This window comes from Diceros bicornis, chromosome 20 (genome assembly GCF_020826845.1).
Source record: "Diceros bicornis minor isolate mBicDic1 chromosome 20, mDicBic1.mat.cur, whole genome shotgun sequence".
In the NCBI taxonomy this organism is placed as follows: Eukaryota; Metazoa; Chordata; class Mammalia; order Perissodactyla; family Rhinocerotidae; genus Diceros; species Diceros bicornis.
The window spans coordinates 5,806,333-5,819,687 of NC_080759.1; the positions used below are offsets into that span (position 1 = coordinate 5,806,333).

General features: G+C 56.9%; 1 protein-coding gene across 7 annotated transcripts in view; it reads left to right on the forward strand.

Moving 5' to 3' along the window:
- Positions 1-4,293: 4,293 nt before the first annotated feature.
- MAST3 (microtubule associated serine/threonine kinase 3) overlaps positions 4,294-13,355 on the forward strand; it is a 35,514-nt gene continuing 26,452 nt past the window's right edge. For 4 of the 7 annotated variants that reach the window (XM_058563743.1, XM_058563748.1, XM_058563745.1 and 1 more), the window contains exons 1-2: positions 4,294-4,345; positions 9,833-9,864. In XM_058563743.1, coding sequence (XP_058419726.1) covers positions 4,307-4,345; positions 9,833-9,864 — 71 coding nt within the window. In that variant the 5' untranslated portion in view covers positions 4,294-4,306. Of the gene's footprint in view, positions 4,346-9,832; positions 9,865-11,859; positions 11,971-12,252; positions 12,343-13,355 lie in introns of those variants that run through there. The other 3 variants (XM_058563738.1, XM_058563737.1, XM_058563741.1) reach the window with 3 other exon arrangements.

Genomic DNA, 13,355 nt, shown 5'->3' on the forward strand with positions numbered 1-13,355 from the left:
CCTCGGCTACCCCATCCGCAAAATGGGCTGTGGCGAGGATAAAGGAGGGCTCCTAGGATTAGCTCTTGTTTCTGGGACCCCCAGTGGCTTCTGCTCTTGTCACACCTCTTTCCCATCCTGCCAGCACCAGACCAGCCACTGGAGAAACATCGAGGGAGGGAGGGAGGTAAGGTGACACAGATGCCCCCAGCACCTCAGGGTCGGGGCTGGGTGTAGGGAGGGGCAGATGCAGGGGCTGTTCTGAGGGGGAGCAGGGGGCTGGCCAGAGAAGGGGGCTCTCGAGCCGGGTTTATAGATTTCAAGGGTGTTCCTGGCAGAGGGCACAGTGGAGGCAAAAGTTCGCCGGACACGCTTTAGGGACACCGAGAGAAGCATGGCGAGTCTGGGGCTCCATGGGAGAGAGGACCGTGCTGAGGCAGCCGGGGCCTCGAGTGCTGGGCTGTAGGGGCAGCCAGGGCGGTGGTAGGAGCAGGACCCCAGCCACACGCGAGGTGGCGTTGCTACCCTTATTGAGGTCACGGTCTAAGGCTCACACCAAGGTTCACCACAGCCCACCTTCCCCGTGCTGAGTCCTCGAACACCCACCTTTCTTGGCCTGCCTGCTGCCTACTCCACGAAGCCCTAGGGGCCCTTATTGGCCCCTCCCAGCTGCCCCAGAAGCACAGCTGGGAGATGCCCCCGGGGCTGCCCCACTTTCAGCCGCCCCAAAACCTGGAGGGAGGGGGAAGCAGGAAGGATTGGGAACCACAAGGGGAACCACATAACTTCCTCACCCCCTTGGCTTCTGCCTTTTTGGGGTCGGGGGGGAGAGTGACCTTCAGCCCAAGGAGGGCTGAACTTCCCTCCATGTGGTCAAGAGACCCGATGCCCCTGAGGGGCATCTAAGGAGGATATTGAAGGATGAATAGGAGTTTGCAAGGGGGCCAGCCGGGGGCGTAGTGGTTAAGTTCGTATGTTCTGCTTCGGCAGCCCGGGGTTCGCAGGTTTGGATCCTGGGTGAGGACCTACACACTGCTCATCAAGCCATGCTGTGGCAGCATCCCACATACAAAGTAGAGGAAGATGGGCACAGATGTCAGCTCAGTGACAATCTTCCTCAGCAAAAAGAGGAAGATTGGCAACAGATGTTAGCTCAGGGCCCATCATCCTCACAAAAAAAAAAAAAAAAGAAAGAAAAAGAAACAATGCAAATCTATTGGTTCATTTAATGAACACATTATAGGCATCATTCACCAATAAGAACATTTTTTATTAACTCAAGCAGGACTTTCTGATACCTCAGAGGGTCATCTGAGGCTGTTTTAAAGGATATGTGGGTTACCAAGAAAAAAACTCATTCCTGCATTCAACCATCACACTCCCTGATGCCCCTCACTGAGACATTGGAGGAGGGTTTTGATGAATGTATAGGAGTTCACAAGAAAAAAACTATTTGTTCATTCAATAAATGTTCTCCGATGCCTCTCAAAGAGAATTTGAAGTGGATTTTGAAGGACAGGTGTTCACCATGGAAAAATTGCATTCATTCAGTCTGTCAGTCAGTTAGTCAATAATTGCTCCCTGTTGCCTATTGAAGAGGACATTTGGGAAGGAGTTCTGTGCAGGAGTTCCCCAAATGGAGCACAGACATTTAGACCTCTCTGTGGCTCCCCTGCAGCAGCTCCCCGTTTGCCCAGCCCAACCCCCTCTGGTACAGGGAACCGCTCTTTCCCCAGGATTCCAGACAAAGTCCCAGGGAAGACACTGATTAGTTGAGCTTGAGTCCACCTTGAACCAATCACAGTGGCTGAGGTGGAGGAAAGAGTCTAGGTCACACGTCCATCCCAGCCTGAACTACAGGAGAACTTTTAGGCAGAACTAGCCAGAGACAGAACAGTTGGCCATTATAGGGCATGAGCTTCCCATCACCTGGGGTATGCAAGCTACAACCTGAAGTCCATTTCATGTAGGGTTGCCAGACAAAACACAGGATGTCCAGTTAAATTAGAATCCCAGATAAACAACATATAACTTTTTAGCACAATTATGTCCCAAGTATTATGTGGGACATATTCTAAAAAAATTATTCATTGTTCATCTGAAATTAAATTTAACTGGATCGCTGTCTTAGTTTGGTAGGGCTGTCTTAATTAAGTAGGGTAGACTAAGTGGCTTCAACAACAGAAATCTCTTCCTTACAGTTCTGGAAGCCAGAAGTCCAAGATCAAGGAGTCAGCAGGTTTGGGTTCTTCTGGGGTCTCTCTCCTTGGCTCGTGGCTGGCATCTTCCCTCTGTCTTCACCGGGTCTTCTCTTGTGCATGTCTGTGTCCTAATCACCTCTTCCTGGAAAGACACCAGTCCGACTGGATTAGGATCCACCCATATGGCCTCATTTTACTTTACTTCTTTAAGGCCCTATCTCCAAATACAGTCCCATTCTGAGGTACTGGGGGTGAGGATTTCCACATATGAATTTTGGGAGAACACAATTCAGCCCATAACAGCGGCTGCTTTGAAAAACAGTCTGATCGTTTTTGAAAAAGTTAAAACACAAAGTTACCATAAGACCAAGGAATTCCACTCCTAGGCATGTACCCAAGAGAAGTGAAAGCGTGTGTCCGTGCAAAAACTTACACACGAATGTTCACAGCAGCACTACTCACAATAGCCAAAAAACGGAAAACTCAAATGTCCATCTACAGATGAATGAGAAAACAAAACGTGGTCTATCCATGCAATGGCATATTAGTCAGCCGTAAAAAGGAAGCTCTGACACACGCTACCACAAGAACGAACCTTGAAAACCTCATGCTGAGTGAGAGAAGCCAGACACAAAGGGCCACATGCTGTATGATTCCATCTATGTGAAACGTCCAGAACAGGCAGACCCACAGAGACAGAAAGCACACTGGAGGTTGCCAGGGGCCCAGGGAGGGAGAATGAAAAGTGACTGCTCATCGGTACAGGGTTTCTTTTGGAGGTGATGAAAATGTCCTGGAGCCAGCCTTGATGGCCTAGTGGTTCAAGTTCGGCGTGCTCCGCTTCGGTGGCCCAGGTCCCGTTCCCTGTCTCGGAACCACACCACTCGTCTGTCAGTAGCCACGCTGTGGCAGCGGCTCACATAGAAGAACTAGAAGGACTTACAACTAAAAAACATAGAACTATGGACTGGGGCTTTGGGAAGAAAAAAAAAGAGAAGAAGATTGGCAACAGATGTTAGCTCAGGGTGAATCTTTCCCAGCAAAAAAAAAAAAAAAAGTGTTCTGGAATTAGATAGTGGTGATGATTGCACAACTCTGTGAATATGCTTAAAACCCACTGAACTGTACACTTTAAAAAGGTGAATTTTATGGTATGTGAATTATATGTCAATTTAAAAACGTGTATGAGGAAAACAAGCTTTGCTGGGGAGTTCTGTATTTTTATGGGCTCAGTCTGGCCACTGTCACCTGATGGGATCCTACAGCACCTCACAGGCAACCGGCCAGCGACCCTCCCGAGGGGCCCCTCCAGCCTAATGACATACTCTAATGCCCAGGTCGAACAGTGGAGTAGCAGAGGGACCCTGCAGCTGCAGAGACAGTGGGAGGCCCAGGGAAAGAGAGAACATGGGTGCCATCTTGGGACTTTGGGCTTTTCCCAGCCTCAGTTTCCCTTCTGCAAAGTGGGGCTGAACAATTATCATCAGATCGCTGTGAAAGGTGGTCCTGATGAGGCACTTAGCCAGGCACCCAGTTGGCACTCAGCAAAGGCAGCCATCCTCAAAACCGAAACTGGCAACTACAGTGGCCACCTATTCTTGTAAATAAAGCTTTATTGGGACTAGGGCCAGGATTAGGGTGAGGCAGGGTCATGCAACAGCAGAGTCTGAGCTTGTCTTTATTTAAAATTTTGATGTCTAGTTCATCATGCATTTTTGCATTATTTTTGATTTTTTAAACTATTGTATTAAAATATTGTATATCTTGATCACTGATTTTTTTGTGGGCCCTCTTAAATTTTGCTCCGAAGTGAGTGCCCTGTTGTGTGCCCTGGGCACGTTGATTAACTCCTCTGAGCCTCAGTTTCCTCATCTGCAAAATGGGGATGATAATACTCCCTTCCTTCTAGGAGGATTCCTTGAAAATTGTTTACTTCTAGGCTGGAGGGCGGGGCCTGGAAGGGCGGGGCTGGCTCTCCCGATGGGGGCGGGCTCTTCCCAGCCGGCTCCCCATGAGGGGCGGGGTCAGGCCGCGTCAGCTGACCGGATTAGCCAATGGCATGGGGGGCGGAGCCTGGCAGGCTGGGGCGGGGCCTGGGGCGGGCCGGCGGCACGGACCAACGGGCCATGGACGAGCCGAGCCTCCTGCGGCGCCGCGGGCTTCAGGTGAGGCCCCTGTGGGGGCGTGCGAAGGGCATGGCCGGCTGGGCCCGGGCCGGGGCCGGGGCTTCGGCGGGCGGGGGGAAACTGAGGCCGGGGGCGGGGCGCGCCCTGGCTGCTCCCTCTGTCCACCCGCTTCTCAAAGTGCTTTTTGCCTGGTGGGAACGGCGTATGCCCTATTCGACACACGGGGAAACTGAGGCTTCAAGCGCTAGCACGGGAGGAAGGGGCTGGGGGTTTCGCCGTTCCCCACCGGCTGCTCTAATAATAATATGAGCAACGGCAACCTTTGAGCGCTCACCATATGTTCCTCGTTGTGTTAATCCTATTACTAGTGGTAGATTGATATTATTGTGTTAATACCTGCCGCATGCCTTCGCTGAGCCACGCGCCCCTGCATCAGTTCCCCCCGAAGGCGAGCGGGGGAGGTCGGGGCTGTCCAGGCGTCCATTTGTCAGATAAGGAAACTGAGGCTCCAGGCTGGGAAAGTCACAAACCCGAGATCGCCCCACAGGGATTCGATCTGGCGCCCTTAACCAGCTCTCTGGCGCACAAGCCAGTGCCAAGGGGCTGTGTGGCCTGGGCGCGGGGGGCAACGGGAGGCACACTTGCTTCTCTGGACCTCAGTTTCCCCATGTGCCATGACCTGGGTTTGTGTTCGGGAGGCTGCGTCACCAGGAGGTGAGAACATGGGTGTCAGGGCTAGCAGAGGACGACGTTCGAACCCACGCGGAGGCCCTGTCACCTCCTTTGACCTCTCTGGGCCTCAGTTTCCCCATCTGTAAAATGGGAATTCACAAGATCTAGCGTTCCCTCTGGGGCTTAGACCACACTCCTAAGAAGCCAGCAGGTTGCAAGTGGGGAACCTGGGATTCATCATTTACCCAACAAACATTTACTGAGTTCCTGCTGTGTGCCTTGCTCTGGAGAGGCAGCGGGGGTTCACCCTCTGGAGCCGTCCTCCTGGATCTACCAGCCTGCTGGGGGAGACGACGCCTGAGCAGCCGTGATCCTGCGGAGTGGTCGGCTGCGATGAGGGACGCTCGGGCACACCCAAAGAGGGCACAGCTGGAGAGGGCGCACCTGGAGAGGGCGCCAGAACCAGGCGTTGCTGGGTGGCCTTAGGGCAGAGGAGGCAGCCGCGGGTGGCGATGCAGGGGGTGGGTATGGGGAAATGAAAGAAGCTGAGGGAAGCTAAAACCTAGAAGGGACGGGCAAGCGGTGGGGGGCGGCGCTGGGACTGGCGAGGGAGTGGGAGGGCGCGCCTTGAACCGGGGTTGCGGTACTGCGAACTCACCGAAGGGGATGGGGAGTTCCGTGGGGGGGGGGGGTCGGGAAAGGTGCGGGCAGCGTTGCAGAGCAGAAGGGGAGGGAATGAGGCCAGAGGCGGGGGTGCTGGGCGTAGAGGAGGGGGTGGGGCAGGACTGGTGAGCAGAGGGGTGTTGTGGGGGACAGGCCCCGCCTCGAGCCCCAGTTAGCCTCGAGCCCCGCCCGCGGCCTCTTAAAATAGAGAAACCGCCTTCGGGTAGGTAAATGGGGGCGCTGCTGACGTCAGTAAGTGGGGGCCTGTTCCATGGGCAGGAGGCGCCCATTCCCTGATGAGAGGTCCCACGTTACAAAGGGGGAAACTGAGGCTCAGAGAAGTGTAGCCACTGTCCAGGTGTTCACAGCATGTAGGTGACAGAGTAGGTATTTGAACCCAGGCAGATCCGGCTCCCCCTCCAGACCAACCCTGCACTAGCAGGCCTCCATCCAGGAAGGCTGACGGACGAGGAGGGATCGCTCAGATGGGTGAGGGCATTCTGGGCGGAGGGCGCAGCACGCGCAGAGGCCCAGAGGCGTGCAACCATATGTGCTGCATGGGGAAACTAGAAGCCACTTCTTAGCGCTAGAGCCGGGGGTGTGAGAGGGGACCATCTGCTTCCAGAGCTTCCAGCGCTGATTTTGAAGAGGTTAGATTTTCTCCCTAGGATAACTGGGAGCTATGGAAGGTGTGGGAGCAGGGGAGGACATGCCCAGATCTGAGGGCTTTGAAAGACTCCTCGAGAGCCAAAGGGGAGGGGGCTCAGAAAGGGAGGCCAGAAGCCAGGAGGCACCTGGAGTAAAGGACCAAGTAGGAGATAATGAGAATGATAAAAAATAAATAACCATAGACGTATAAATAATGGCTCACAGTAACGGACACCTACAAATATAAGCACTGTACATGCATTTAATTCTAACAGCTCGAGAGGTCAGGGCATTTATTAGCCTCATTTTTCAGAGGGGGAAATTGAGGCTCAGAGAGGGAAGGTAACAGCCAGGAAGTCAGAGAGCTGGAATTCTAACCAGTCTGGCGCCTGAGGTCGCCGAGATGTTGAGGGCCTCGGTTTGGGGCATCAGCCGCACACTCCCTTAACTGGAGCCAGGTTGATGGGCCTGGAGCGCGCTGAGCCAATCAGGTGGCAGCCTGCTGGGCAGAGCCAATCAGATATCCTGGAGGCTGATCCTTCCCAAGAGGCAAAGAGTCAATTCATAATAGCTTGAAGAAGCTAGGGGACTCAAGTCAGGTGCTCATTGGCCAGTCCAGACAAAAGCGGGGGTATCCTGGCCAATCTGATCGTGGCAATGTTGGGCCTGGCACTGGCTGCGTGCTGGGAGGTCGTACACAGGACCTGGCCTGGCCCACGGGCCACCAGTTTGTGCTGGCTGTAGGTCAGGAGAGGAGGAGGTGGCTGGTCCTTCCTGGTTTGGGTTAAGCTCAGTCTTCTGTGTAGTATTTGCAGGCGCCACTTAATGTGAGCAGTTATTACTATGGCTACTATTATTATTATTTTATCATTATTTTCATCATCTCCCACTTTCATCATTCCCACAAACGACAGAATTTTAAAACACCGGATCCCAAACAGAGCATCCGGAGGCAGAGAAGGTGGCCAGAGCCTGTGTCTGGACTTTGCCTCCACTGCTGCTCTGGAAGCTCCCTGGAAGGTCCATTCCGCATCCTCGTGGCCCAGTTCCATTTATTCTCCTCCTCCAGGAAGCCCTCCGGCTGGCGTGAGGTGGACCCTGCTGACTTCTCTCTCCCTTCGCTCCAGGGGCCAACTTCCCATGGGGCTTAGTGCCCAACGGGGCGAGTCCCACCTCCAACCTACTGTTTCCCATGAGCCTGCTGGCCCAGCCTGACGCCCCTCTCCAGGAAGCCTCTTGGCTCCCACCCACTCCAGCCCCTACTCTCCCTTTGGGTCACCCCTAATGTCTCCGGTATGGGGGTGTCCATCGTCCTGCTCTGTCTCTTCCAGACTGGGGGTTCCTCTGGTGGAGCTGAGGCTTCTGGCCGGGGGGCAGCGTCGCCCAGCCAGCCCAGCACACAGGAGGATGGCGTAAATATTATCTTTAAAGGGCGGCTCCAGGGGCTCGGGGCCCGCACCTGCCTTCGTCGAGCGCGGAGCTCCTTCCTGGGGAGCAGCCGGCGGAGGGGGCCTGAGGGCGGCAGCAGATGGCGCAGGGCCCGGAGCGTCCGGGGGCGGCACCGGGCGAGTTCCGCGGAGTCTTGGCCGGGGCTGCCGGCCTTCCCTCAGCCCTCACGCCGCTTCATATCTTCTTGGATTTTGGAAGTGAATTCACAGCTGCGGTTAAATGGGCGGTTCTTACTAACTTCACAAGGCGTTCTCGTGGCTGCGGTTTACCGCAGCCTCCCGCAGCGCCAGGCCGTGAGCTCGGTGCTTGATTCCCTCCAGGACGCTATGTAACTGGGCTGTTTTCCAAATGAGGAGACTGAGGCACAGAGGGATGAAGTCGCTTGGCGGGGTTCACCCAGCCCAGATGGGAGGGAGCCGCTCCGGGAACCCAGGGCTGTCGGGGCTGTGGAAGAGAATGGCCGGGCTGGGGGAAGAGGGGTGTGTGCAGCTGGCACCCTGGGCTCAGACCGCGGCTCCTCACTGTTTCACGGGTAGTGGGGGTGGGGGAAGCTGGCATAAGGCCTCATAACAATTGCAGGAGGCAGGAGACCCTTCTAAGCGGTCTATGACCACTTGCTCTGAATGGTAGTGAGCTCTCCGTCCCCAGCGGTATTCAAGCAGACAGGGAGATCTCAGGGTGGCAGGTCAGCCTTCTCCCACCTTGAATGGCTCGGTTTTCTGAGCTCAGGGTATCTGGGGTCAGGCCTCGGGGCGACGCGCTACCCCCGCACACCCTCCTCTTCCCCTACTGGGAGACCCTGCCAACCTCTTCCAGCCGCGTCGTCCTGCGCCCAGCAGCTTCCAATTGGCTCCACTTGGCTGCGTGGGCCGATGGCGTCACTGGTTGCCATAGCGAACGCCCAGCTTTGGATGTGGGCAGCACGGAGCCCACCGAGGTAAAAATAGTCGTGTGTCCTAGACGCGACCGCCTCGGTGCGTGAGTGCGTGTGTGTGGGGGGCGGGGCAGAGACCGGGATTCCTGGCCCTACCTCCGCCAAAAGATGTGGGCCTCCCTCAGTTTCCCCGCCTGTAAACCGGCCCCTGCTCCCGGTGCGTAGTAGACGGCTCAGTAAACGTGAATAAAATTTACCAGGTATTATGATCGTCTGTGTAGGCGCTTGCTGAGTTCAACAGTAATACAAAAACAACACACAACAATAACAATATTAACGGCTGCTCGTTATTACCCCGGAACCCTCCTTATGTTATCTCCAAGTTACGGATGGGGAAACCGAGGCACAGGGAGTCCCAGTCACTTGCTCAAGTTTCCACGGCCAGGAAGGGACAGATAATAGATCTGGACTGGGGTCTGAGTGTCCCCAGATTCTAAACTTGTGCTACACAGCCTTTTGAGAATTTAGAAACCCTCTTGAGCAAGCCACATTTGAGAGTGGACTCTGGGGTCACAGTGGACCCCAAGCACAGGGCTTTCTGCCCTGTTTATAGTGAGGCACCCAGAGTTCGTGCAGCAGCTTGCTGAGTTCTAGAAGAGCCTTCAATAGGGAGTTGCCAGTCAGGGCCCCCATACCCCACCTGTGCCCAGGATGCAGACTTGCATGGGTTCTGCAGAGGGTGAGAGGGGAATGGTTTTCAGATCTGGGAGGGAGCAGGGTAAGGATGACTCAGGAATCTCCCTTTCCTCAACAGATTATTAGTATTTAACCCCATTGACACTTCTTCACAAATATAACTAATTTGTTATTTTAAATAATGAAGTTATTTTTAATGCAATTCGAGTATGAGCTGGGCAGGGAGATAGCTTGGGAGTCCAGGGGAACTTCCAGGAGGAAGGGATGCTTGAGCTGAGACTGGAGGGATGAGCTGCAATTAACTAGCACTAGAGATGAGGGAAGGTGGTCCTGGCAGAGGACACAGCTGGTGCAAAGGCCCTGAGGCAGGGCTGAGCCCAGTGTGTGGGGCAAGCAGAAAGGAGGCATGGACTTGGAACAGGGTGAGCAAGAGGCCCACTAGGGGGCAGGGCAGGTGGGTGGAGGGCTAGGGATGTGAAGGGCTTGTCTCCTTGGGAATGACCTCTGTTTTCCTCTCATTTCAGAAGGAGCTGAGCCTGCCACGCCGGGGACGTGGGTGAGTTCACCTGGGGCTGGTGGGCGTGGTGGGGCCCAGTGGTCCTGGTGATAGGTGTTCCAGCAGCAGCCTCCTAATTGTGATTCATTTAAGAATTACAACAAAGCTTCTCACCTCGATGCTGCCCCTGGCCTTTGCAAAGCGTTTCCCAGGTGCCTCCCTTGGCCCTCACTGCAGGCTGGGCGGCCCGTGCCAGCTTGCAAATAAGGATGTTGAGGTGCCGAGCAGTTGCATCACAGGGCACCCAGCCCGGAAGGGGCACTTGTCTGGAACCCAGAGTCCAGACTCTAGAATTCCAGCCAAGTGTCCTGGAACCAGCTTGCATGCCTCCCATGATGGGGAGCTCACTCTCTTTCAGGGACCGTGGGTAGAAAATCATATCCTTCAGTGTCACATTAGCATTCCTGTAGGTTGACATTTTTGTATCCCAAAAGCTCAAAGAACATTTTGTTCAAAGCCTTCATCACTTACAGATGGGGCAAGCAAAGCCCCAGAGGGGAGGGTTCAGCTCTCGCTGGCAGTCTGGAGGCATGTGAGTGCTGACACCCCCTCTTTGGGGGCTGTGGTTGCCTGAGTTGGGGTGGGAATTCTCTTGTCCCTCAGTGAAATCGCTCACTCACTTTTTTTTTGAGCGCCTACTGTGTGCCAGGCTCTCTTCCTGGCACAGAGGACATGGAGAAAAGCCTGTCAGTGCAGGCCCTTGCCCATGGAGCTCACCGCTCTCTTGGGGGCAGTGATGGTGAAGTGATGCTCTGCAGGGGAGAAGTTAGAAAGACAGACAGAGGGGGCTAGGAGGCGTTTTTAGCCCTGGAGATGTGGGGCCTCATGGAGGAGGTGACATTTGAGATCTGGAAGAGGAGGAAGAGGCCAGGGGAAAGCGCGCGGCGCGGGGTGGGGGGGGGGGGGGCACGGGACGACACAACACGACATACGGCATTTTAGGCAGAGGGAACAGCATGGGCAAAGGTCTTGAGGTGCAAACCTGCTTGGCCTTGGAAGAACAGCATGGAGACGGGTAACTGGAGTGAAACGAGCACAGGGGAGTGGAGGGAGAGAAGGGGGAGGTCCTGGGGGTTGGATGCGAGTTTGAAATCCGATGGTGGGGGTGGGTCAGAGTGGCCCCCAAGCCCAGACCATCGGCTCTAGTTGGACTGGGGATAGTGCAGCTGGTGGGCAGAAGCCTGAGGGCCCCGGTAGGGGCGGGGGGCTCGGACACTGCCTAGAGGGCCGGCGCTGTCTGCGGCCTTTGCCCAGGCTGGGGCGGGGTGGTGGACGGAGAATCAAATCAGTCCAACCGGGGAGGGCAAAGTCCCAGGCGGGAAGGAGACAAACACTCCCTGAGGGTTGTCTGCTTACTGTCCCCTGCGGTGTGCCTGCCTGGGTCCACCCAGGGTTTCAAGGAAGCCATCGCCAGACACAGGCAGCCCCGGGCCTTGTGGGGGGCGGGGCTCGGGACGCCCCGGGTCGAGGCGCAGGAACGGCATCGTGGAGGAGGCGCTGGGGGGGCTGAGCGGCTGGGAGGGAGGGGCGGCCTTCCTGGCAGAGGAGCCGGTGCAGCAAAGGCCTGGAGGCGTGGCCGGGGTACCAAGGCCCGGGGTGCCGCGACCCGCCGCGGGCGGTGATGGGGCGGGGCGCGCTCGGATCCGGGGTCCCAGAGACCCCCCCGGGGCGGGGCCGGGCCATGGCGCAAGGACTCTGGCTGGCCGGGGGACAGGGTCCGCCCTTCCTTTCCGCGGCGCAGCGTGGGGCTCGCGACCCAGCGACCCAGGAGCGTGGGCGTCCCTCCCCGCGGGGGGATGGCACCCCATCTCCCGCCTCCGGCCACCCGACCCCTCCTGCGGGCTGGGCCTGCGCGCAGGTGCGGGGCTCTGAGCCCCGCCCCGAGGCGGAGAGAGCCCGCCCCCCGCGCCCCCGGCGGCCGAGACCCCGCGCCGCGCCCGCCAGGCGTGCTGGCCCGTGTCGGCGTTTGTGCGTCGGCCCGATCGCGCCACGATCGGGGCTTGGGGGCCTGAGAGGAGGCGTCAGTACTCGGCCGCATAGACGCGGCCCCGGCCGCGGCATGAAGTCCCGCAGGGACAAGCTGCACATCCCGGCGCTGACCCTCGAGTGAGTGCTTGGCCACGGATGGGGGCGTGGGGAGGAAGAGGGGCAGGCCCACTGCCACCCTACTCCCGCGTCTCTGTTGCAGCCGCCCAGAGTCGCACCGCCGCCTCCAGGGAGCCTTCTCGGGTCGTCGATCAGGCCCCGCCCTCGATGCGTGCGCGAGACCCAGAATCCTGGGCCCTGGGCCTTCTTCCTGAGGGAGCCGCAGCCCTGGTTGGGTCTCCGGACTCGGCCACGCGCAGGGGCCGCTGCCGGGTTCACCGTCCTCCGCCTCTTTCTTTGCAGTCTGTCCCCGAGCAGCCAGAGCCCGTCCTTGCTGAGCCCCAGCAGCCCCGGCAGCCCCGGCAGCCCCTCGCTGGGCCTGCACCCTTGGAGGTGAGTGACAGCGCCCTGGCACCCCAGAGCTTCGGGAGGCCGCGCAGACCCAGCTCCCTCCCCAAGGTACTGTGTGGACTGGTGAGGTTGCCTCTCCGTGCCTCAGTTTACCCCTCCGTAAAATGGCGCTGCTATCCACAGTAGGGCCATAATAGGAAAATTCCACTTTCAGCCATAACAGCAGATCACCCATCTGATGGCTCGCCAAGGCGGGGCCAGAACTTGAGCGGTAGCCCAAGGACTTCCCGAGCCAGGTGCTGGGTTCCCAGCCTGCTCAGGGCTCCCCTGCTGATGGCCTGCCCTCCCTACACCCAGCTCAGCTAGCCGGAAGGCTCCTCCCTCTGACTCAGCACCCCCCCACACAAGGCTGAGTCTGCCCTGGGAGCCCCATGACCAGGCACACTGCAGGGAGAAAAGACCCAGCTAGACTGAGTGCCAGCTGTGTACCCAGTGCCTTCTCTTCCCTCTGAAACACTGGAGGGGGTGCACTCCCTGACCCCAGTTCCCAGCTGAGGAAACTAAGGCTCAGAGAGGAGATGCCCTTTGTGGTTCAGTACGTCTGGAGGCCAAGCATCAGGGCCAGCTTGGCCGCCAGAGTCTGTTGAGGGTTTGAGCCACCCTCTGTGACTGGCAGGTCACTGGAGGGAATATTCTGGGCTCCTTGCACAGCTTGAGCAAAAGTTCAGGGAGGAGACAGATGCACGTGTCAGTGATGTCTAGAATTTGATGGCCCATCAGTCATTTACACCTTAGTATGAATGAGCTGCTCAGACTCTTCCCACAGGCCTTTAATGGGGAAAAGAGAGAACAATTTGAAGCCCACACTGGGTGCTGGGCAACAGGCAGTTACCTTCATCAGGTAGGCACCTACTATGTGCCAGGTGCTAGGGGCATAGCAATAACAAGATGAACATGGGCTCTCAGTCAGCTCTCGGGAAGTGGGCAATGAACCGGTGAGTGGACAAACGAGGAACATTCAACAGGGATCTCTTTGGGGAGGTGATGTTTGAGCC